Raw genomic sequence first — 26,638 nt, 5'->3', positions numbered from 1 at the left:
TGGGGTTCAATTACACTGAGCAGCATTTTTGGTCTTCTCGCTTTCATTTTATTCATTTAAATGGGAGAAATAATCTGTAACTGTGGTTTTGGAGCCATGCCGGACTAGGAAAGGTGAACGTTTAAAAATTCATTCCCCGGATGTGTTATTGCCCAACCCCAACTGCCCTCGAGCTGCTGCCTTCTTGAACTGCTGCAGTCCATGTGGTGTCAGAGTTGTAGAGGTCTATAATATGGAAACGGACCCTTCAACCCAACTTGTCTATGCCGTCCTTCTTTTTAAAACCACTTAGCTAGGGCCCCACATTTGGCCCATGTCCCTCTGTATCCATCTTATCCGTGCAAGATGGGTATAGAGGGAGACGTAGGTAGATCCACAGTGCTGTTAGGGATTTTGACTTGGTGACAGCGAGGGAACTAACTGGGCAGAACGCCCATTTAAAAAAGGGCTAAATTTAAAGAAAGATCTGGTCACTTTGTCACATGCAGCACTTCTGGCTGCTTAACCATTTGCTCTCATTTTGCTCACCTTTGCTCTGGCCTCTCGTGATGCCTCTGCCTCAGCAGCCATCGCTCGTTGGAGCTGCACAGGTAGCTTCACATCCTTGATCTCCACGCGCTCCACCTTAATGCCCCACTCATCTGTTGCAACATCAAGCGTTGTCTGCGAAAATTCATTTAAAACCATGAGGTTAATGGTATAGAAGGAAGGATCGAAGCCTCCACGATTGCCCTCCTTCTCTTCCGCCCCCATCTCCAAATGTAGGATACAGAGCAGCAAATAATATTAAACAAAGTCGCCAATTTCCACCCAGTCACATCGAGGGAGAAGAAAAAAATTGTAGGTACAACTTGATATAATGAGACTCCGTTCAAACTATAAATCACACATTAACTCTGTTGTGGAAGAAATGTAAAGAAGGAATCATCTAAATCATTAAATGTGTAACATACATCTTTTATGTTGGAGATAAGAATGGAAGACGGTAGAAATAAGCAGGTCACCTGCATCTGAAAAGGTTAATGTTTTTGTTGTAAATGGATCCTTTACCAACACTCAGTTCAAAGTAACGCATGGTGACACAGTGGTTAGCACTGCTGCCTCACAGCTCCAGGAACCCAGGTTCTATTCCCAGCTCAGGCCACTGTCTGTGTGGAGTTTGCACATTCTCCCCGTGTCTGCATGGGCTTCCTCCAGGTGCTCCAGTTTCCTCCCACAGTCCGAAAGATGTGCAGGTTAGGTGGATTGACCATGGTAGATGCAGAATTAAGGGGATAGGGCAGAGGGGAGGATCTGGGTGACATGCTCTTTCGGAGAGTTGGTGCAGATTCGAGGGGCTGGATGGCCCATGCACGATAGGGAATCTCGGATCTCAAGTATTAATTAACATGCTGACATCTGTGACTGGCTGTATTGTTTACATCTTCTGCAAAAAAACTGAAGACTGGGAAAATGACAAAAAGAAAAGGGAGGACACATGCAGGCTAGAATTAGAAAAAAGGAAAGGGTAACCCAGCGTGTAGCAGCTCATCTGAAGAATGTACCTGGTGGAATAATAGACCGAAGGCTTTTTGCACAATCCCTAATTGGCCCTAATCTTGAAATATTCTAATCTTAACCCATATGACCATGAAAAGTACTTCAAAGATCAGGGTCAAAGTAGATTACAAAAACCTTTGCAAGACATCATTTTTCCATCTTGGTACAGTGGTTAGCACTGCTGCCTCACAGCAGCAGGTTCGATTCCTGCTTCAGGTAATTGTGTGGAGTTAGAACATTAACCCTATGTCTGCATGGGTTTCCTCCAGGTTCTCCCACAGTGCAAAAACGTACACGTTAGGTTGATTGGCCATGCTAAATTGCCCCTTAAGGTCACAGAGATCAGCAAGGTAAATACGTGAGGTTACGGGGATAGGGCCTGGGTGGGATTGTTGTCGGTGCAGGCTCGATGGGCCAAATGGCCTCCTTCTTGCACTGTAGGGATTCTAGGATCCTATTGCAAAAAGTACCTCCTGTAGCTGCCAAAACGTGGTGCAGGTGATGAGATCACAGGGTCTCAGATGCGGCAACACCTGTTCAGCACCCACATGGCAGCTTTTCACCAAACGTATGACTGGCTTGGACAATGGAAGAGTTGTAACCTGCAGAGTCAGATCCACGTCAGATTAGGAAGCGCAGTAACTTGTGAGGATGGGGGACAGAAAACACCACAAGACAGTGGAGTGAGTGGGCCAAACCATGTCAGTGTAGGGTTGGCGCAAGGTCATCCAAATGGGATCAAAGACACACAATGGATCATTCCCATAAACTGGGAATTGCAGGGAAACAAAGGAGGCCACGTGCTCAAATCACTAACAGCTAGTCCACAGCTAGGAAAAGGTTGTTAAAAAAGACTGATGGAATGCTAGCCTTCAGCGTGAGGGGTTGAACTCAAACCAAGGCAGTGAGGTTCCAGCTGCACAGACCCCATTGGGAGTGCTGTATTCAACTTAGGGCACCAAACCTTAGGATGAAGATCCACTGGGGGTCTTGGAGAGGGTCCAACACCAAATCACCAGTGTCATTATTGGGCCTTAAAGAGTTAAATCACAAGGACAGGCTGGCTTGTGTTTCCTTAATTTAGAAAGTTGAGGGGGAGGTCAAATTAAAATGTTTACAGCGATAAGGGGTTCATTGGGATTAATAATAAAGGAAAATATACCTTCTGTCGTGATACTATCAAAGGCAACATAACCTTAAAATTAAAGCTATACCCTTGTGCATCTTCTGAGGATGGTAGAAATCTGGAATTCTCTCCCTTGACAGGTTGTGGGTCAAATGGAATTTAAGGCAGAGGTTTTTTTTTGCAGGGGGAAAGGTGCATCAAGTAATCTGCAGCAAAGGTGGGTGATTGGAGTATAGATCACCCAACCGATTGGGAACACTGCCAATTGCGTCAACTAATTAACGTCTCCCTTACCGAACTCATCCAATTCCTCCCAGGGTTCTAACAATTACCACACTGCTGAGATCACAAGTCCACAGGAGGTTTGGTTTCATTGCTGTACATTTTGTTTGGCGGGGTGGGGGAAGTTTAGCTCTGTTTACATGTGCAGGAAAGCATCCTGTTAATAATTTAATCATTGATTATCATGTGACAATCAAAGATCGTCACATGATCAATTCCGCTTACTGAATAATGCCAAAGTGCAGATGCAGTTATGTACCGCTGGAACAGTCAGCACATTGGAATGCATGTGGGCTTTTAAGACTTCCAGTCCTTACATTATGAGTTTGTGTTCTAAAGTTGTGATATCCTGTGAAAAGTTACGTATTCTGGAAATGAGACATAGACAATATGCATTTTGCTAGTGGGGTGGGTGAGAGTGCAGGAAAAGGGATTGTGAAATGGAGTGCAAGGCGGAAAGAGGAAATAGTGAAGCTTGACGTTAAAATAAAATTGTCTTGAAAACTTGGTTACAAATACAAATTCAACAAGTTTCTAATTCTTGAGCCAGGTTTTAAATACACGGATGTGTGTACGTTTGAGCCAGCCGCTCCCGTGATGAATATTTACTCAATTGGCATAATTGCATCTGCATTTCGACACTGTTCAGCACATCGAATTGATCACGTGCCCTTTCACACGATAATCAAAGACTAAATGATTCACAGATCGCTTTATTGCATATTTTTAAAAAATCAATACAAACAGGGGTAAATTTCACCTACCTCCCCAAATAAAATACACACAAATGAAATCAAATCTACAAAAACATAGGAATAAGGCCTGGGAGTGAAGCAGATAGAGTTAGATTGAATGAGGCAGGGAGGAGACTGGACTGGAACACAAATTTGATTGGACCAAAGGTGCTCTAAACTCACTGCAAAAAAAGCCAAGACTTGTTGGTCTTGCTGTGCACAGAACTGTTGGCGATTCAGCATTGCAGACAGGCATCTTTCCAGCAAAACATGCTGAGGGACGCACTAAAGCATGGGACAGGCTGCCACAAAGGTAGCACAAGTAGTTAGCACTGCTGTCTCACAGCGCCAGGGTCCCAGGTTCAATTCCGGCCACGGGTGACTGTGTGGAGTTTGCACATTCTCCCCGTGTCTGCCTGGGTTTCCTCCAGGTGCTCTGGTTACCTCCCACAGTCCAAAAATGTGTGGGTTAGGTTGATTGGCCATGATGAATTGTCTCTTAGTATCAGGGAGATTAGCAGGGTAACAGGAATAGGATCTGGGTGGGATTGTTGTCAGTTCAGGTTGAATAGCCTGAGCTGCCTCCTTCTGCACTATAGGGATCCTATGATTAAATGGAATAGGCCACTTTCCAAGGCTCTCTGCAGTACACAGACGCTGGGAACCTGTTTAAAACCCCTTGGGCTGTTATGTTTGACACAAGTGTAGTAGTGAGAGCGCTCAGTGTCATGTACTGTACTGAAAAAAAGGGATTTGTTTATGCAATGCTGAAGTTGAACTGTTATGGAGCACTCTGTTACAAAGTCTTCTGAATAAAGTATTCAAAAGCAATTAATATCTTTTCCAAAAGAAAGCATGAAACTGAAGGTCATCAGTCACTCACCTGCATGTTGTGTGCAATTTCCTCCCTGTCGGACAGAATTTGAGACAGATTCTTTGTTCCGAGAACGTTTCTCAACGTGGTCTGTGCCAAGAGGCGAGTAGCCGAGTCTGCGTTTGTGATATTTGCTACAGCGAGGATCGCATTCTGAACGCGGTAATAAACGACTCCGTCAACACTGACTGTCACAGAATCCTTGGTGAGAATCTAAAGAACAGTATCAAAAAAAAAGGATATTGGGCGGGTGGAGAATCCAGGAGGTTAAACCAATGCAATAACTGTACCGGAGATATGAACAACAAATGTTTAAACAACGTACCTCTTGAGGTGGAATGTCAAACGAAATAGTCCTCATGTCCACTTTAACAAATGAGTCAGTACAGGGCAAGACGAAAAACAGCCCTAGAGGAAAGACAGCGAGAGACCATTATGGTAGTTTCAGAAACAGCACTGAGCTGCCACACATTAAAGGTGATTTACACGGAGCGGACACCGTGGCTGGGATGTTATGGTTGTTCACACTGGCGGGATTTCCTCATCCCGCGGCAATGAACGGAGATTTGGCTGGGTGCCAAATTCACCGTCTTCGCTGCAGCAGGAGCGTGATGTGAACAGCCGGTAAGATTGTGCCTGGTTATACTATAAGCATATATACAGCTTCACTGTAAAGCACTGAAATGGGTTTATGGATGTTCACATTTTGAGTATTCACATAGGTTAAACATATTTTATTTGGATACACTGCACACTGTTTAATGGTAACCGCATGCCACAAGAAATTGGACACAACTTGATGTTTGCATTTTTAGTTCTCCACTTCTTGGAAAACTGCCTTCTCCGACTGGCCGCAACTATTGTTAAAACTGCTGAGAATTTTCTCCTCCGCCACCTCTCTCCCCCAACTCAGACACGTGGCACTGAATACAAATGAAGAGCCTGCGACAGCTGTCACCCCATAGTTCAACAGGTCAATCTAAGCAGCACAAGGTAACGGAAGACTGAGTGGGATTTTCCAGCTCTTCCCACCGGTGGGATTTTCCAGTTCTGCTGAAGGCGACTCATCCCTCCCCCCATGGTGACGGAACAGGATTCCTTGGACATCAATGGGACCGGAAGATGCCACAGATGGCCAATGATGAGCGTCTCTGTTACCCAAAATCACACTGCACGGGAGTGGGGGTGGCGTAATCCTGCTCTAGGCCTCCAATATCGCTAGCCCACTGCAAAGGATTTCTGGATGTCAAAGATTTTAGATGAAGCGTTTTAAATAAACCATTCTTCTTCAACAATCGTGATGCTTAACTGAAAAGTTACAAAAGCACAAATATTTACTGTGCTCCATGGAGAAAAGCAGATTGAAGGGAGATTTGATAAAGAGGTGGACAGGATTAGGACAGGCGTAGATAAGGTCAGTTTACAGGGGCTCGCTTAAGAACATAGAGACTTGGCCAGAGGAAACAAGGAGGAATGAGGTTTTTATTTTTAATGCAGCGAGGGGTAATGAGCTGAAATTCACTGAGCTGGAAGCAGAGATGACCAATGATTTGCTCAAAATAAATGCCATTTTGAAACCTACTTATTTTGAAAGGTAATTATATTCTTTGATTAACTGGCTAGTCAGGCAATCCCCACATCAGCGATCGGGGAATCACTCAGCGCTTGAGAGGAAAACCCAGAGTGACAGAGGTTGCTAAGAATAAAAGCTGTTCAGCATTGTGGGTGTTGTGTGATGGACGGAGGGTTTTCCAGCAGCTCTGTACAGTTTCTGACGCGAACGGATTCGCAACTCTCACCAGAAAGGCCAGGGAATTTGGGAATCCTGACACCAGCTGCTAACTGAGCTGCCAGCCAGCACCCAGCTTAGGTCATGGAATCTGGAATCATATTGTTTGCTTTGGGGAACTTTTCTAAAGGGAATCCCATTCACTACACAGGGTCGAACCCCATTTGCGTACATTTACTAACAAGCTTAGCCTAACGTTGTCGTAACAAGCACCCGGGATCTGAAACTCATCCAATCACTCCTATTTCTCCTCCGCATATTTTTCCTCATCATCCACCATACAAGGAGTAAACAAATTCTTAAGATTTCAAAACCAGATTGGATGGGCACTCGAAGGAAATAAATTTATAGGGCTACAGAGCTCAAGCAGGGCAATGGGATGCTGACTAGATTGACGCCAGACATTGTCCCAACGCAATAAACCCCGCCCCCCTCACCCCCACATCCTTTGTTGTTAAGGTTGCTACATCTGGTTGCAATCCCTCACAGCTACAGTTTAATATCTAACACATTTCTCCCTCTCTTTAGTTCTGATGAAGAGTCAAATGGACTCAAAACTCATTTTTTTCTCTGTAAACACACTGCCAGACCTGCTGAGATTATCCAGCATTCTCTGTTCTTGTTTCAGATTTCAGCATCTGAAGTATTTTGCTTTTATTGGGGCGGCACGGTATCTAGCTTGGTTGCCTCTCAGCTATAGGGACCTGGGTTTGATTCCCGACTTGGGTGTGGAGTTTGCACCTTCTCCCCATGTCTGCATGGGTTTCCTCCGGGTGCTCCGGTTTCCTCCCACACTCCAAACTTATGCGGGTTAGGTGCATTGGCTATGCTAAATTGCCCCTAAGTGTGCTGGGTTACACAAGTTAGAGGGATTAGTGGGTGGGATCACAGGGATAGGGTCTGGGTGGGATTGTTGCCAGTGCAGACTTGACAGTCCAAATGGCCTCCTTCTGCACTGTAGGGAGTCTATGGCTGACTCTGTGCCAGCTCCCGTGGAGCAATGGGCCAAATGGCCGCCTTGTGTCCCACAGATGACTGAGTAACATTAAGAAGCATTTCACCACACGAGAGGGTGGAACGCTTTTCCCACAAAGGACAATTGATGCTCCATCAATTTTAAATCAGAGATTGGCAGATTTTTGTTATTCAAAGGGTAGGGAGCAGAGACTGGTTATGTGAGGTTAGGTCTGAGTGGACATTTTAAATAGCCCACTCCTCTTCCTATATCCACAGCCCTTTTGAAAGTTACGATGGAATCTATTTCCACAGCCTTCCAGTCATTGCCTAGCCTTGTAAATGGAACCGCAAATTTCTGTCCCTCCCTCCCCCGCCCCCAACTAATAACTTGACTGTTTGCAACTTGTAGGCAAACCTCTTATGGGATATCTCATTCCAATTGCCTATTTTTAGATAGTTCAAACATGTCTCACGTTTGAATATCAATGCGCCTTCAGGCAGACACTTGGACTGGCCTGAAGAGAATGCCCTGCCTCACTCAATTTCCAAGCACATATTCTTTTTCTTACACCCAGCTACAAGTCCCCCAAGCAGTGTTTTCCAAATCAACTGTCTGGTTTGGATGACAGATCACTATCTTCAAGACTCTGTCTCCTGCCTCACAATTTGCCCCCAGTACAGAGGGGGTGGAGGTAGTCTATCTGATTAGAATATTTTGTTCCATTTGCATTCCAGGCTGTTGGCATCATGTTGCTGTGTTGGTTGGAATGAAAAGTTTCCAAATATAACACACCCTCCTCCATGACAATGACAGCGCAGTGCTCCAACGTACAAGTCCTTCCACTGAGAGAGAATTTGTCATTCAAATTGTGGGGTGCCCAGTAGATCAGAATCTTTAACATCTTGTTCCTAGAGAGAAAGGCACAGCTCACAGCAGTACAGTGGCACAGTGGCAAGCACTGCTGCCTCTCAGTGCCAGGGACCTGGGTTCAATTAAGGCCTCGGGTGACTGTGTGTGGAGTTTGCACATTCTCCCCGTCTGCGTGGGTTTCCTCTGGGTGCTCCAGTTTCCTCCACACTCCAAAGATGTGTGGGTTAGGTTGATTGGCCATGCCAAATTGACTCTAGTGTCAGGGGATTAGCAGAGTTAATGTGGGGTTACGGGAATAGGGCCTGGGTGGGATTGTGGTTGATGCAGACCTGATGGGCTGACTGGCCTCCTGCTGCACTGGTGGCATTCTATTTGATAAAGCATTCTGCGACAACATGGAAACATTACCTCAAACCATACTGTTCCCTGCAAGACCACACCAAAGGTGGAACTGATGGCAGCTTCTGTGAAAAGCCTCTGTAAAGCCTATCTTTAGGCTTAAGAGGCAAGACCAGGTGGAGCAGACAAATATGGGAGAAGTGAGAGGATCGTGCTTTTATTTCTTAACATACCTTCACATTCACACTGTTTTTCTCTTGGGCAATATTTGTGGAAGTAGTGGAAGGATTCCCGAGCTGATTATCAGTCCATTGAAACCACTTTTAAAAGCACATTCCTCCATGGCAAACAAGTCCTAACATTGGACTTAATAAGACCAGGCTAAAGTCCAACAGATTTATTTGGTAGCACAAGCCACAAGCTTTCGGGGCAGTACCCCTTCATCAGGGGAGAGGGGATTCTGTTCACAAACAGGGCATATATAGATACAAACTCAATTTAAATTGATTGGACTCGATCCCAGGGCTTCTGATTCGGACGCAGAGACATTACTAGGCCATCAAACCTGCTATATGAACTATATATGCCACTGCCTATGTTTGCCGGAGGTTCACACCTATTCCACTATAGTAGACCTTCCTCCTCGCAACTGCCATTGCCTTTTCCCTTCATAGGATCCCTACAGTGCAGAAGGCAGCCATTTGGCCCATCAAGTCTGTACCGACCATAATCCCACCCAGACACAATCCCCATAACCCTGGGTATTTACCCTGCCAGTCTCTCTTGACACTGAAAGGCAATTTAGCATGGCCAATCAATCTAACCCACACATCGTTGGAGTTTGGGAGCACCCGGAGGAAACCCATGCAGACACGGGGAGAACACGGAAACTCCACACAGACCCGAGGCCAGAATTGTGGTCAACAGAAATGCGGGTGAACAGAAGGAACAGGAGGAGGATGGCAGGGCTGGATGAATAGAAATCCAACTTAAACTCTTTGCACACTGCAAAATACTAGCTCAATTTAAAATGTCATTTTGAAATCTATATATTTTAAAAGGTAATTATATTCTTTGATTTACTGACAAGTCAGACAATCGCCACACCAGGGATTGGGAGATCACTCAGCGCTTGAGAGGAAAGCTCGGAATGATGAAGGTTAGTAAGAATAAAGCCGTTCAAGCATTGTGGATGTTGTGTGTGACGGACGGAGGGTTTTCCAGCAGCTCTGTACAGTTTGACGCAAATGGATTCGCAACTCTCGCCAGAAAGGCCAGGGAATTTGGGAATCTAGATACCAGCTGCTAACCGAGCTGCTGGCCAGCACCCAGCTTGGGTCATGGAATCTGGAATCATATTGTTTGCTTTGTGAACTTTTCTAAAAGGAATCCCAATCACTACACAGGATCAAACCCCATTAGGGTACATTTATCAGTGAGCTTAGCCTAACAGTGTCGTAACAAGCACCCGGGATCTGAAACTTATCCAATCACTTCTGCTTCTCCTCTGTATATTTTTCATCCTTTTCCACAATGCGAGGACTAGCCAAATATGATTTCAAAACTAGATTTTCTAAAAATTCATTCATGGGACATGGGTGTTGCTGGCTGGCCAGCATTTATTGCCCATCCCTAGTTGCCCTAGGAGAGTAGTTGAGAGTCAACCACATTGCTGTGGCTCTGGAGTGACATGTGGGCCAGAGCAGGTAAGGAGAGCAGATTTTCTTCCCTAAAAAACATTAGTGAACCAGATGTGTTTTTCTGACAATGGTCACCAGTAGGTTCTTAATTTATTTTATTGAATTCAAATTCCACCACCCACTGCGGCAGGATTTGAACCTGGGTCCCCAGAATATTAGCTGAGTTGCTGGATTAATACTCTGGTGATAATACCACTAGGCCATCACCTCCCCAAGAGATTAGATGGGCATTCAAGAGAAATAAAGTTACAGGGCCACAGGGATCAAACAGGGCGATGTTCCAGCTATTCATATGCATGTGCCCACTGCTCTCACCTTCACTGCAGTGCTGACCAGTAATAGACAAAAAAGTGCTCCCCAGAAAGGCTATCACCGTCAACCTTAGCCAGTTACCAGGAAGCACGCTTGACAGCAAATCAGACTTGGTACACAGCACAACATGATACCGTTTAAAACAAAGATATTAAGAACTATCTCCAGGTTTTGAACTACATGTGTATTATGAACACTGGGTAAATCCTTGTTCACACTAGAAAGATGAGAAAGCTTCTAAGAGTGATTGAAATCAACTCTGGCCAGCCATGCACGATTGTACCATTCAGATCGTGAGGGATATTGACAGAACATATGTGGAGAAGAAGTTTCCTCTTGTCGGAGAATCTGGAATTAAGGGGGGGGTGTCGCTGTTTAAAAAGGGGCCGCTCCTTTAAGACAGTGATGAGGAGAAATCTTTTCTCAGAGGGTTGAGCCTCTCTGGAACTCTTTTCCTCAAACTGCAGTGGAAGCAGACTCATTAAATGTTTGAGATGGAGCGCGATAGATTCATGATTAATAAGCAGGGAGAGGTTATCGGGGTAAATAGGAACATGAGTTTGAGGTTACAATCAGGTCAGCCAGATTTTATTGAAGGGTGGAACAAGCTTGAGGGGCCGAGTGGCCTACTCTGGCTCCTAATTTGCATGTACTGTTCTGTCAGCCATATTATGTCGTTTTCAAAATACTTACAAAATAGGTTTTCAATTGAAAACAACAACGTTTAAGACGCATTTTTATAGCCAAAGATCACTTAGAACCAACTGGGCATTTTCGTGTGGAGTGTGAATCTTTGTCTAACTAACCATTGAAATCGGCACCAGTTACCAGCATTAGGACTGGGGAAAACTTATAATGGCAGAATAAGGCCAAATGGAAACCCCCCATTGACAACAATGGGACCGGAAGATCCTGGCGCCATTGAGTGGCGTGTAGATTCCCGCTATCACAAAACATGCCACAGAGGGTTCTGGCGAGCGAGCAAGTAAGTGGAGTTGAGTCCACGTAAAGATCAGCCATGATCTTATTGAACTCGAGGGGTCAGATGGCTTACTCCTGCTCCTAGTTCTTATGTGGCCCACTGAGTTCATTGTAGTTCTCTGTTGAGTAATCCAGTCAGTTCCATTCCCAATTTTTATCCCTTGGGTGCCAATACAATTTCCTTTCGAAATAATTGATTGCCTCTGCTCCCACACAGAGAGCAATTTCCAGATCATTACTACTCATCTCTCCCCCACCACTAAATGTTTACTAATCTCCACGCGGCACAGAGAGATTGACGAATGTGTTATTAGTCAGCAATGTTCGCTGAAATCTTGCTGCCGCTTATGCCAGTGGAATCTTACGGCACAACCCCCACTGTGAGGGGCACGCTCAATGGGACACCCCCATTCTCAAAGGCGGGGCTGGAAGATGGATGTGGTGTATATGGACTTGTTCAATAAAGTGTCACAATCAGTCTGCCAACAGAGTTGAAGGCCATGAAGTGAAAGGAATGAAGCCAGCATTGATTTGGAGGTTGGCTACGTTACTGGAAACATAGTAGTGGTGAAGAGCTATTTTTCAGAATGGAGGATGGTTTACGGTGGGGCTCCCCAGTTGTCGTTACAAGAACGACTGCTTTCCATGATCAATATTACTGGCCTGGCTTGGACACAAAGGGCATCAGACAACAGTAAACTTGGAAGTGAACCGTGGGAAGGTTAGTTTTTTTTTAAATGTTTAATGGGATGCAGGTGTTACTGTTAAGGCCAATTTTTGTTGCCCATCCCAAATTGTCCTTCAACTGACTGGCTCACTGGGCCATTTCAGAGGGCAGTTAAGGGGGTGGGTCAGGACTCAACATGTAGGCCAGACAAGGTAAGGATGGTAGCTATCCTTTCCCTAAAGAACACTAGTGAAGTGGAGGGGTTTTTAATGACAATGGGTGATGATTTCCTGGTCACTATTACTGAGACTAGCTTTAAATTCCAGATTTCTATTCACTGAATTAGCCAGGGTCTCTGGAATACTACTCCAGTGACATCACCACCATCTCTCCTGATAAACGATAGATTCCAGGGGAATACAGACAGGCTGGTAGGATGGATGCACGCACATCTGTGGCTGATGAAATTCAGTAGGAAGAACAAGGAAAGGTGAGGTCGAGAAAGCGGGTAAAAAAATAGAGCTGATCTAGGGTTTTATAAATAAGACAGAGCACAAACCAAGGAGATGGTGAACTTTCATAAGCCACTAGTTCAGCCTCAATCATGGATTTCAGTTGGAATTCCATAAACATGAAGGAAAAATGTTGCAGGGCTTTGCGCTAAGGACAAGAGAATGGAATTAGCTAAATGGCTCTTGCAGGCAGCTGGCACATACTTGATGGGCCGAATGGCCTGCAACCATTCAACGCTCTTAAGAGCTGCTGACCAATCAGAAGGCCAGCAGCTCTTCAGTTCCAGCAGTGGCAGGAGGCACCCTTAATTGACCACCTGAGGGGCATTCCTCCACCTTCCCCACTGCCATGGTGGCAGGAAGGTGCTTGGCACTCCACAGCCCCTGCCTTCTTGCATTATTTACAGGCTCCAACCCATTCCCAAACTGGGGCCACAGTCAGGTGCCTCTGAATAATGGGAGGGCAATAGGAGCGTTCCTAGAAAGACTTGTTTAGCTTTTCCAAGTTGTGGGTCAGTATATACACTGAGCAATGTTCCTATAAACCAAACTGAAGCAGCACCAGATTCAGCATTTCAGAAATTAGCTGACCTGCCTGTCCCCTTGATGACCCTGTGTAAATCTGAGCTGGCTGTGCCCCTCCCCCTGGCTCAAGTATCAGTGATGCTGCAGTGGGCCCAAACACAAAATCCAGCTTCAAACTTTTCTCTCATCCCTCTCTCCTTGCTCTCAGCCCTCCCTCCATCCCATTCCTGTGTCCTGTCCAGACCTCAGTGCTGCCGTCCGTGTGTCAGGCCCCACTCGCACGTGCTGCCTTTGGTCTCAGTCTCCTAGCTCCAGCCGTCACTCCCATTTTCCTGCCCAGTTGCACCTGCATCTTGGATTTTCCGATCCCAGAACCCGCGCGGCTCTCAGCCACTGACTCACGTGGCCCAGTTGGCCAGAGATGTAAACGTTCTACTTTCATCACACTGATCCCTCCTGGCCTAGACTCCAAACCCAGATTTATTAATGAAAATCTATGATCTGACGGAATGGCATAACAGGCTCGAGAGGCCTACTCCATCTTAATTGGTATGTTTGCAGAACATTCTCAATCTGTTCTTGACCGTTAAAAGTTTTTAAAAAGTTTTATTTATTAGCATCACAAGTAGGTTTACATTAACACAACAATGAAGCTATTGTGAAAATCCCCTATTCGCCACACTCTGGCACCTATTTGTATACACTGAGGGAGAATTTAGTATGGCCAATGAGCCTAACCTGCACGTCTTTTGGACTGTGGGAGGAAACCAGAGCATCCAGAGAAAACCACACAGACACAGGGAAAACATGCAGACTCCACAGAGACAGTGACCAAAGCCGGGAATCGAACCTGGGTCCCTGGCGCCGTGAGGCAGCAGTGTTAACCACTGTGCCACCGTGCCGCCTGTTCCTGCATGCTATCGGGTGACCTCTCCTCGACAGTTTTTCTCCGAGCTTGCTACATGCCCCGAGCATCTAAAGTGAGTGGATAGGAGTGGAGGAAAGATTTGAGGGAAACAGCAAGATCATTTTTAATCCATGAGTCACACACACTGCAACTTATATAAATGCAACAAATTTAAAACAAGCTGTGGCATTGAGTGTCAGATGAAGGCACAATAAGACAATGCATTCCAACAATCTTGTCTCTTCAAACTCTCAATGCTGGAGCTAAAGCTTTAACCCCATGCTGGATTACAAAGGAGATAACAATAGAAAAAGAGTTTAGAATTTTCATCTAAACACAGCTACTGAATCACGATAAGGGACAGTCTGTGTGTCAAACAGTAATGTATGTGATTTACCAGTAAAATATTTTTGCGAGATTAAAAAGGGCAGGGGGAATGAGTTGCATTTGTTTATTGCCAAAATGTTACCCAATAAGCAAGCACTTGGACATGTTTCACTTAACACACTAGCAATTCATTGTATCTACAAGCATTTGTGTGTCAATTTTTTGATACATTTTAGAAATGGATTATTTTCTCTCCACTGATTCTCTTCAAGTCAGTCAGTTGTGGCAGGTTCCAGCAGCCAATTCATAGAATCTCTACACTGCAGCAAGGCCATTCGGCCCATTGAGTCTGCACTGAACACAATCCCATCCAGGACCTAGTCCTGTAACCCCACAAATTTACGCTACTAATCCCCCTGACATTAGGGTCAATTTAGCATGGCCAATCAACCCAACCCGCACATCTTTATGGACTGTAGGAGGAACCGGGGCACCCAGAGGAAAGCTAGGCAGACACGGGGAGAATGTGCAGACTCCACACAGACAGTGACCTGAGGCTGGAATTGAACCTGGGTCCCTGGCGCTGTAAGGCAGCAATGCTAACCACTGTGCCACCCTGCCGCCCGCCTTTGAAGCCTAAATTACTGTATTCAAAGGCTGTGTGTTGGAAATTGCACTTCTGGTGTGCTTGACTCTGGCAATCATGAGAGCAAGGTATAGATCTGGGGTAGACTGTTGCAAGCAATACACACGATAGTTCAGGTACACATGGCTCTGCAAAGGCCAAGATTGCATGTGTCAAAACCTCCAAGCATCTCTTAAAAAAAAAATGGAAATTTATAGGGGAAGGAAAAGGGAGGGAAGAAAGAGAGAAATTTTGCAATGCTTGGAAACTGCAACATCTAAGCTTTGAACCTATTTTTCTTACAATCTTCAAGCTGCTGAATATGTCTCAGCAATTCCGATTTTATTTCCAAGTCAGATTTTGGCTTTCAAGGTTATACAGCACTGTTTGAAGCAACAGGTTCCTCTGCAAGAGCAGGCGCACGGTACAGGCTGGTGAGCAGATGGCTGGCTAAACAAGGTCAACTCAGAGCAGCCTGTCACCGTACCTGCTTGTTAATTATTGGGAACACAACCTTCAGTGCTGCAGTAGACCAGAAGGATCAGCCATGCTAAATAGAAAGATAAGAGAGGCACAGTAGCACTGCTGCCCCTCAGTGCCAGGGAACTAGGTTCGATTCCAGCCTTGCTCACTGCCTGTGTGGAGTTTGCACCTTCTCCCCATGTCTTTGTGGGTTTCCTCCCACAGTCCAAAGGTGTGCAGGTTTGGTGGACTGGCCATGCTAAATTGCCCCCTAGTGTCCGGGGTGTGTAGGTTAGATGGATTAACCATGGTAAACATGCAAGGTTACGGCACACAAGGGAGTGCCTGGGTAAGGTGCACTTTCAGAGAGTCGGTACAGGCTCAGTGGGCCAAATGGCCTCATTCTGTGTTGTAGGGATTCTAAGGTTCAAGAATAGCGGGATTTTCATCCCCCCACCTTCAGTGGGACCAGACGATTCCATCAACGGGGACAGTGGGAACATTCCAGCCAATGTTTCTCCTATCCTCTTTCAGGCTTAGTCTCAACCGACCCAGCCCAAACTAAATAGGGGAATTGGAGAATCCAGATCAATAGCCACTCTGCTCCCTTAGTGCAGAGTGTCCAACCGCAGAGGGGCATTAACACTCCAGTTGATAAAGAAAAGGCGACAACATACTCTTGTGTGATACACACAATAGTTTGGGTAAAGTAAATAGTTTATTTATTAATGTCTCAAGAAGGCTTACATTAACACATTAATGAAGTTATCGTGAAAATCCCTTAGTCGCCACACTCTGACACCTGTTCGGATACACCGAGGGAGAACTTAGCATGGCCAATGCACCTAACGAGCTTTCGGACTGTGGGAGGAAACCCAAGCAGTCAGGGAGAATGTGCAGCCTCCGCACAGAGTGACCCAAGCTAGGAATCGAATCCGGGTCCCTGGCGCTGTGGAGCAGCAGTGCTAACCACTGTGCCACCTTTCTGCTCCCGTACACAGGATTCCTGTGTGATATACACGATAGTTCATGTACAAGGAGCCCCCACGTGATACACACAATACTTCAGGTACACAAGACTCTCTTGTGATATACACGATAGTTTAGGTACACAGGACCCCTGTATGATACACACGATAGTTCAGGTACACAAGACTCCCATGTGATACATACTATAGTTCAAGTACACAAGGTCCCCGTGTGATACACACGATAGTTCAGGTACACAAGACTCCCGTGTGATATACACGATAGGTCAGGTTCAAAGGGTTCTGCGATGGCCAAGGGTTGTCTGTGCTTCTTCACTTATTTGGTTACAAGTCTGAACTTGTCTACTGGTTGCATAACACCACACAGCAAGTGGCAGCAGTGTAGACCCTGATTAAAAATAACCGCAACAGCTGGTGCTAAACCATCTCTGACAGCCCACAGGCAAAAAAAAACAAGAAGCTTCAGCGAGCTAATGCGCCAAAATAAAACTCTCAAAAAGAACAGCAGAGAACTTAGCGAAGGAGTGACCAGAATGTGAAACTGCCTACGGTTAATGGGCCAAATGGCCTAATTTTGCTCCTATCTCTTATGGTTACAATGGGAGGTTTGGATGAGGAAAAGAAATGGGAGGAGGCTCGAGTGGAGCACAAAGACTAGCAGCAGCTGTTGGCCCAAATGGCCCGTTTGCAAACTCAAACATCATTTGGATGAAAGTCCACGTGAAGATCCCACAAGACAATGTGGAAACGCTTTGAGGACTTGATTAAAACAAAATCCACCCACGGATGGCTAGCAGCAGCAGTCACGGGGTGGGAAAATTGGTTAGAAACTGGTTTGCAACGTGACAGTAAGTCATGGAAAAATTTCCCCTCCCACACAAAAAGGTTTGATCTGACCAGGGATAATGATGCATGCAACAATCTACCCCAGATCTGCACTTCACTCTCAGCAGTTACCAGAGTCAAACACACCAGAAGCGGGATTTCCAACACATAGGTCAGCTACAATGCGGTCACAATCAACCAGAGATCACTGCTGCCTCTTAGTCTTGGCCACACACATGTATGATTTCCTGTCTTACTGTGATGATGGGCAGGAACCGCACCCGAACTTGCCTGAGAATTTAATATCCGTTTGGCTTCACAGGGCCATGTTGGCTAACGTGTGGGTGTTGCAATGCCCCCAATTTCACATCACGTCGGAGGATCGCTATTGCAAATAAGCAAAACATCACTTGGGACTGGAGTCCCTCAGTCTCATTATTTGCAGTCTGATATCCAAAGTACACAGGCTTGAGGCACAGCAATGCATCATTTGTTTTGAAGTATTTTAGGATACAGATATATTGTTTAAAGCATGTTGGGTCCCAGACACAGTGTGGTGCAGTGAAGTGAGATGCCAGGAAGGGCGCAGGGACAGGTACGGCCGACTCACTTCGTAAACCTTAACTCCACCGCAGTGTCTAAAATAGATGTTTAACAGCATCTAATGGGCGGCTTTGCTTGAAATGTCAGGCACAGTTTGTTTAAATATTTGTACACTCACTCATGCGCAATTTACCAAGAGAGAACATGGTGCCAAATGATCAGGTCGCACTAATGTTCACAAAACTCTCTCCAGGTTGCAAGAGCTGGATTCATAGTCAAGATATGTTGGCACTATATTAAATCAATCGCAGATTAGAAGTCAGAGGCTAAATGCAGCCTTAATGCTGTTTATTTTGCCATTGTTATCAGGTCTGTTAACAATGTTATTTAGTCTTTGGATCCCCCTGTTAAATGAGACCTGTCGGCTGCCTCAGCACCAGGGATCAGGGCTGAATTCTGGTCTGTGTGGAGTTTGCACATTCTCCCCATGTTTGTGTGGGTTTCCTCCCCACCCTCCAGAGATGTGCAGGTTAGGTTAATTGGCTAATGTAAATTGCCCTTGGTGTCAGGGGATTAGCAGGATATATCTGTGGGGTTACAGGGTGGGGGGCGGTGGGGCTCCTTCTGCACAGTAGGGATTCCATGACTGTGAATTCAAATTTTGCAAAATAAACTGAAACACTCATTGTGCACGTATAAACGTTATATGCAACCCCTACTTTGATATTTATTGCCGAGTTGCTACTAATTTCCTGCTATCAAGTGCCTGCCCACACTGTCACTCCCACTCACTGTATTTCAAGGTAGCAACTCACAGGCACTTTACTGAAGTGACCATTCTGCATCTAAGTGTTATCACAGTGAACGCCAGCGGACTATTTGACCACAGAAGGCATGACAACTGCGTCCAAGTGGATAGAACCACTCGCAGGTGCCGTCCAGCACATCTCCCTGGATCAGATTTGGCACTGAGACCCAAAGATCAGCCACTCACCACAATCCTGGCACGAAACCAGGATCCCTCCTCTGCACCACGTAGTTACTGTCCTGTGACAGCTCTACCCAGTCATGAGTCCGCTTGTGCAGACATGTGCAAACATCAAGATTTATCTTATAAATAAAGTGGAGCCTACACTATCACAAAACCAGGCAACCATCTTTTTTAGAACAGCCTCAGACCAGGAGTTCAGGAGCACATTGGTCACATTACTGTTTAAGTAAATCCAGGGGCCCCAGATTAATGTTCTAGAGATACCAATTCAAATCAATTCAAATCCCACTGCTGGGGGGGGGGGGAGGGGGGTTCCAAATTAAATTAATGAATAAATACAGCATGAGATGTTATTAACACTATAATACGGGTTCTTATAATTACCAATTATTGTAAAAATCCATCTGGTTCACTACCGTACAGAATGAGGGAATCTGCCATATTAACCCAGTCTGGTCTAAATGCAATTTTCTTTATTCATTCTTGGGACACGGGCGCTACTGGTTGGCCAGCATTTGTTGCCCATCCCTAGCTGTCCTTGTTCAGAGGGCAGTTGAGAGTCAACCACATTACCATGGCTCTGGAGTCACACGTAGGCCAGACTGGGTAAGGGCGGCAGATTTCCTTCCCTAAAGGACATTAGTGAATCAGAAACAAAAACAGGAAATGCTGGAGAAATTCAGCAGGTCTGACAACACGTGAAGAGAAAATAGAGCCAATGTTTCATGTCTGGATGATTCTTCTTCAGTGAACCAGATGGGTTTTTCCGACAATCAATGGTTTCATGGTCATCAGTAGATTCCGAATTCCAGACTTTTTTAAAAATTAAATTCAAATTCTATCATCTGCTGTGGCAGGAATTGAACCCGGATTCCCAAAATATTAGCCGAGTTTCTGGATTAATAGTCTAACAATAATACACTAGGCCATTGCCTCCCTGAATCCAAACACACATGATTGAGTGCTAACTGCCCTCTGGAATGGCTGAGCAAGCCGTGCAGTTATATAAAATCACTACAGAAAATAACCTCTTGTACCTACACCACACAGACTGCAGCAGTTCAAGAAGTCAGTTCACCACCACCTTCCCGAGGGCAATTAGGTATGAGTTATAAATGCTGGCCAGGCCAACGACACTCATGTTCCAAGAATGGATAACAAAAAAAGCACAGCATCTGGTGGGGAAGCCATGAAGCCACTGTCTCAGCCCAACATTAAGGCAGAGGGAAAATAATGGTACATTAAAAACAACTGCAGCATCGAGGCAAGGAGCAGGAAAGCAGTTGTCAGAGACTGGGATGGACCTTCACTTGCTTGGCAAATCCCGCTGATTTCCAATGGGTTTTCCATTACATTTGCCTTTTAACAAAATATATAGGCAGCTGGGTGCTAATTTTGATGAGTTAGCACCGAAACCCACTGCTTGGGCTTTTTCAGTCATAACAAGGAATATTACTTAGATTTTACAGCCTCCTGGGCTCAACAACCAGCACTGACACAATGGGTGGAATGGCCTGCGCCAATGCTGCGACCATCTGATGCTGCAGTGAAGCTTTACTTGTCTGACCTTGTACAAGTTATACCATCAAATGTCTGCCCCACATTAGAAAAACACACCAATATTCTAGCTCAGCGGTAAGAAAGGTTTCAGTGTAAATGGAATTGTCACCCAAGCACAGCATTGAATTGCATCAACGGAACTGGAGAGGGAAAATGCAACAAGATCTGGACAAGTAGCAAGTAGCATTCGCGCCACGCAAATGCCAGGCAATGACCATCACTAATAAGAGACACTCTAATCATCGTCCCTTGATGTTCAATGGTGGCACCATCGCTGAATCCCCCACTATCAACCGTCTTGGGGTTATCACTGACCAAAAAAGTCAACTGGGCTCACCACATAAACACAGTGGCTACAAGAGCAGGTCAGAGGCTAGGAATACTGCGTGAGTTACTCACCTCCTGATTCCCCAGAACCTATCCATCATCTACAAAGCACAAGTCAGGAATGTAATGAAATACTCCCCACGTGCCTGGATGGGTGCAGCTCCAAGAACACTCAAGAAGCTTGACACCATTCAGGACAAAGCAGCCTGCTTGATTGGCACCACATCTGCAAACATCCACTCCCTCCACCACTGATGCTCAGTAGGAGCAGTGTGTACTATCTACAAGATGCACTGCAGCAATTCACCAAAGGTTCTTAGACAGTACCTTCCAAATCCATGACCACTTCCATGTAGAAAGACACCACTCCCTGCATGTTCCCCTCCAAGCCACTGACCCGACTTGGAAATAAATCACTGTTCCTTCTCAATCGGGCAGGGTCAAAATCCTGGAACTCCCTCCCCATCGGCATTGTAGGTCAACCCACACAGCATGTGGACAGCAGCAATTCAAGAAAGCAGCTCACCACCACCTTCTCAAGGGCAACTAGGGATGGTAAATAATTGCTGGCCAGCCAGCGACACCCATGTCCCACGAATGAACGGAAAAAAATGAACTCAGAAAATAGCAACTAAAGATCACAGGATAGTCACTAACACATCCAATAAAGGAGTTCACGAGAAACTCCTTTGGTCATGTAGTGAGATCAAGGAACGCGTTACCACACAAGAGTCACCAAGACAATGAGTTAGATGCATTTAAAAGAAAGCTAGATCAGTACACAGGGGAGAAAGAATTAGAAAGAAATGCTGATAGTGAGATGATGATGCAGGGTGGGAGGGCGCTCATGTGGAGTGTAGATACTTGCACAAAGCAGGTGACCGTTTCTGTCCTGTCCACTATGTATTTCTCCACAGTACTAAGGGCAGGATTTTACACTCTTTCCCTCTTCCACCCCCAGCAGGGTCTTCTGGCCCGTCCTTCCCTCCCCTATGACGGGTTCTCCTGCACAGGACAGGCAAGCCACACAAAATGCTGTACAAACGGACAGGACCAGAAAAATCTATCGGTGGCCAATGGCCACGTCACAGGGGGAGGGCTGAAATCCCACCCAAAGACCATTTAAGATCTAATGACATTTAAACGAAGGACCCTTTTCACCTGATCCATTTCCTGAGCTTATATTTACAAAGTAACCCTGTGGATCTCGTTGAGACCAGACACAAGATAACACAGCCAAAATCAGGACTGCCAGAAAAATAAAATACTCTGGCTGCGTTCCAAGAGGCAGTCGCAGGTGCGCAGTTTAACAGTGCGGAATTAAAACAGCAGCTTTTTGTTCTGCATTGAACTAAATCCACTGACATATCCAAAATATCAAATTACACTGAAAGCCAGAACAAAGGCAACATCTTACACACACACTGACTTCAGATAGTGTGTGCACAGGCTTTATGAGATGTACATCAGCTGTATTATTTGAATCCCACTCAGTGGAGGAGTGAAAACAATAATCAGGATTGGTTCCTGTCTTCCACTATTAACAGTGGAACTTTCTTCCCGACCTAACCTCCCCCAGATTTCTGGTAATCCCCCACACTTCAGAGACGAGTAATCAGGAGATGGGGTTGTGCAACAAGGAAGATCTGATTTTTAACTCACCCCCAAAACGCACAGCATCATTGCGAGTGTGTGGCAAAATCATCCTAATGGTCGTCGGTCACCAGGGAGTAGAGAGACTGGTAAAGGGAGCAGAGGTATATATGTCCAGAGGCAGATAGGAAAAACAATAATGGGTTATGCACCCTCATAGCTTTTCCAAATCCCAGCAACGCCTCTGATGTTCCTTGTAAAATTTCACATGTTTATGTTGGGGGAGAAGGGAATAGAAGTGTAATGAAGTGAGAGGGTGCTGGAAAACAGGACTAAAATCAGGCATTCCCATTAGTCAGTGTGAAGCAAGTACTGACTGCCAACACGCAGCCTCCAGAGGAGGAGACAAGAACAGAGACCGAAAGAAAAAGAGAGAAGTACAACATTCAGACCAACACTGTCAAATGACACAGACCGTTCCTTGGATCACAAACAAAAACTCCTCCCATGCCTCTCGTGACATGTTGCCTCTTTCATTTTAATAAGGCAGGAGCAGAAAGCAGCAACACCCTCCCTGACCTGGAAGGGGGTGAAGGAACGGAAGTGTTTAGAAGCTCCCCCCCCCCACTACCTCCAGATAACAAACACTGATTGGGGTGAATATCGTTTTTTTAAACGTTGGTCCCAATTCCACCGCACACCGTCATGGGATTGCCCACATCTGAATAGCAGAGAAAGCAACAGCATGAGGAATTCAAGAATGGCCACTTAGGTCTGCTGAGGCCTGGCAGACAGTGCATGTGGAACCAGACCCCAGTGTGCATCGGTGCCTCGAGAGAAGAGGGCACGTATTTTTTAAAAAGCACTGTCACATTTGTTTCACAATCATAACACTGTAAATTTCAATTGGTGCAGAAGGCATTCCTGCATAGCCATGTAACCTTTACACAGTGGTTAGCACTGCTGCCTCACAGTGCCAGGGACATGGGCTCAATTCCAGCCTTGGGTCAGCGTCTGTGTGGAGTTTGCACACAGACCCCGTGTCTGCCTGGGTTTCCTCTGGATGCTCCGGTTTCCTCCCACAGTCCAAAGGTGTGCGGGTTAGGTTGATTGGTCATGCTAAATTGCCCATTAGGGTCAGGGGGATTAATAGGGGTTACGGGGATAGAATCTGGGTGGATTCAGGCTCGATGGGCTGAATGGCCTCCCGGTGCACTGTAGGGTTCCTATGCTTATTTGAATTGGCAGTTTTAAATTCTCAAGACAGATTATAGAATCCCTATAGTGTGGAAGGAGGCCTTTTGGTCCATCAGGTCTGCACCAATGACAATTCCAATCAGACCCTATCCCTGTAAACCAAGTATTTATCCTGCTGATCCCTCTGACACGAAGGGGTAATTTAGCATGGCCAATCAACCTAACTTGCAAATCTTTGGACTACGGGAGGAAACCCACAAGACACAGGGAGAACACGCAGACTCCACACACTAACCTTCTGTGGCATCATCCACAGATGTCAATGAGTAACAGCCTGCATTCATATTGCATTGTTAACATGGCAAAACATTCCAAAGTGTTTCACAGGAACACTATTAAGCCACAATTGCTGCCAAGCTACATTACACAACTCCCAATAGGGCAGGCAATCAAAAGGGTAGATTTTTAACGGGAGGAGAGCGAGAAATATAGAGGAGGCTCTTGGGTGGGGAGGTGGGATATTCCAGAAATTCCAGAGTTTTTAAGGCCATGGCAGCTGAAGGCACAACTGCCAATGGTGGAATTATTAAAATCGACAATGCTCAAGAGGCCAGAGTTAGAATACACGGGGATCTGAGGATTGTAGAGCCAGAGGAGACTACAGAAATATTAATGATGATTGAGGAGGGTTCAAAAGCAAGGTTAAAAATGTTAAAAGTAGAGGTGCTTGTTGGGAAGTCAAGCACCGTGGGTGCAATTTATTTTATTAAATATACAAGCAAAGGCTTTCAAATGGGTGGAGAAAATATTTGCGAGAATGGTTCCAGGAATGAAGTTCAGTTCAATGGGTAGTTTGGAGGCGTATGGGCGACATTGATAGAGAGAAACTGATCTCACCGCTGAAGGGTCAAAAATCAGAGGACTCTAGTTTAACCAAGGATGACATGAGGAAAATTGTTTTTTTAAAAAAAAGTGAGGGGCTAGGATGGCACAGTGGTTAGCACTGCTGTTTCACAGTGTCAGGGACCCAGGTTCAATTCATGTCTTGGGTCACCATCTGTGTAGAATCTGCACATTCTCCCCTTGTCTGCATGGGTTTCCTCCGTGAGTTCCGGTTTCCTCCCACGGTCCGAAAGACATGCTGGTTAGGTGCATTGACCCGAACAGGTGCTGGAGTGTGGCAACTAGGGGATTTTCACAGTAACTTCGCTGCAGTGTTAATGTAAGTCTTGTGATACAAATAAGTAAACTTTAAACTGATCCAGGACACACTGCCCGACATTGCGTGGTGGAGACAGATTCAATCAGGCCTTTCAAAAGCAAACTGCATAAGCGCTTGAACAGAAACCATTTCCAGGGATAGTGGGGAATTATCTGAGATGCTCTCACAGAAGAGCTGCACAGACACAACGGGCCAAATGGCCTCCTTCTGTGCTGCAGCCATTCTACGCCAAGCAAAGAACCTTCAGAAATTCAGTCGGCTGCACTACCCACCATCTTTCATGATTGATAAATAAACAAACATTTGCCTATAGGATCTCCATTCTAGGCTATTAGTTGTTGATATGGAAACAGAACCAAAATTCATGACAATGGGAAGGACATGCACAAAGAGGATTTAAATGGAATGACTACTGGCTTTTAAAAGAAGGATTCTGTAAAGAGTGGACCGAGAACTCAAAAGTACTGACTCATATCAGGTAGCTTAGAGAAATGGACTGGTGTTTAACTTCCCTTGGTCCTTACCTGGCCCTTTGGCTCCGCCTGCTAGGATGCGACCAAGTCGAAATATGATAGCTCGCTCATACTCCTTGACAATCTGTGACAAAGAAGGAAAAGAAAGATCCCATTTGGTTTCCATACAGATACTACAGGATGCCATGTCCTAATTAAATGGTGATTGCTCAACAACAAAAAAAACCCACCACTTTAAGAATAACTTCCTGTCGCCGTGGGTTGGTTTGACTTGTCAGGGAGGCAAAGCTAACTGTCACTATTTTAGCCAAAACTCAGTCCAGATCACTCTCCACTTATGTGAATGAGTCAGTAACCATTTCGCCAGGGGGTGGGTTGTAAAGAATCTCAATTAGAAGCTCACTAGAGTGGGGGGAGAGAATCATTATGGTGCTATTACGATGTCTGGTGGGGCAATGTCACGAGGGCAGAAGGCACTCTTTCACATTTAACCCGGCAATAGTGGTGTAGGAAATAAATAAGCTGCCAAGTATCCAAAATGGGAAAACATTCCCCACGTGAATGGACCTCAAAGTAACTGCAAAGGATACCTTTTGAGTGGAGCATGACTGATTTTACAACTCTGCCAGAGATGGAGTTGCCAGTCCCAAACACTGTACAACTTTCAGCCAAGTCATTGCTCATTCTGCGGTTGACACTAGTCCTCATCTTCGTGCAGAATGTTCATTCGCAACTTGAATGTGGCTGTTGCTTGGCAACCAAGCTGCTTCTATAGAGCACAGAACTTGGACGGCAGTCGCCATCTCCAAAAACAAACTTCATTTTGAACAGAAATCTCCTTCCACCATCTCTCTTTCACCAACCCCAGCCGCCAGACTCACGGCAAGACAAAATGCAGAGCAATTTCTGAGAGGCCAGCACTAATTTGTTCCATCAGGAGCGATCCATTCCAATCTCTTGGTCTGCAAGACTAAGATAAGGGCATTTTGGCCACAGCACAGCAATATTCTCCACATTAGGAAAGGGCTGTTTGATGATTTAGAAGAGATCAGACGTGAGTGGTGTATCTTGCTGAATGCCCGGTCCCAGCTGGTTATGGTAGATAATACTCACTCTCTATTGCCCTGTTCACACACAAAGCTATCTAAACCCATATAGAGGGAGCTGCATTCATCAGAATTATCTAAACACTGGAACAATAGGGATCCACCGGTGCTATTCCCACTTTGTTTTGCTCTTTAGAATTTGAAACTTGGAGTTATGCAATCCTTGGCTTCAATGAAAAACAAAATCAATATTAAAGCCACGGCTATAGGAAGGGGCTCATCAGCAGGGGCCAAGGATTACCCATTGCATCATCGGGGGTGGCAGGCAACAAACCTCCCAAGC

At 45.5% G+C, this 26,638-nt stretch overlaps 1 protein-coding gene across 1 annotated transcript in view; it reads right to left on the bottom strand.

Annotated features, from left to right (window-relative positions):
• stom (stomatin) overlaps positions 1-26,638 on the bottom strand; it is a 49,729-nt gene that overhangs the window by 10,072 nt on the left and 13,019 nt on the right. Inside the window, exons 3-6 of the mRNA XM_080211783.1 lie at positions 25,301-25,373; positions 4,881-4,963; positions 4,565-4,768; positions 529-663 (exon numbers count right to left, since the gene is read on the bottom strand). Coding sequence (XP_080067909.1) covers positions 529-663; positions 4,565-4,768; positions 4,881-4,963; positions 25,301-25,373 — 495 coding nt within the window. The remainder of the gene's footprint in view (positions 1-528; positions 664-4,564; positions 4,769-4,880; positions 4,964-25,300; positions 25,374-26,638) is intronic.

Source organism: Carcharhinus amblyrhynchos, chromosome 25 (assembly GCF_965287045.1).
Source record: "Carcharhinus amblyrhynchos chromosome 25, sCarAmb.v2.hapA, whole genome shotgun sequence".
Lineage (NCBI taxonomy): Eukaryota > Metazoa > Chordata > Chondrichthyes > Carcharhiniformes > Carcharhinidae > Carcharhinus > Carcharhinus amblyrhynchos.
The sequence above is the reverse complement of the archived record's forward strand: the minus strand, read 5'-3'. Positions and strand labels throughout refer to the sequence as shown.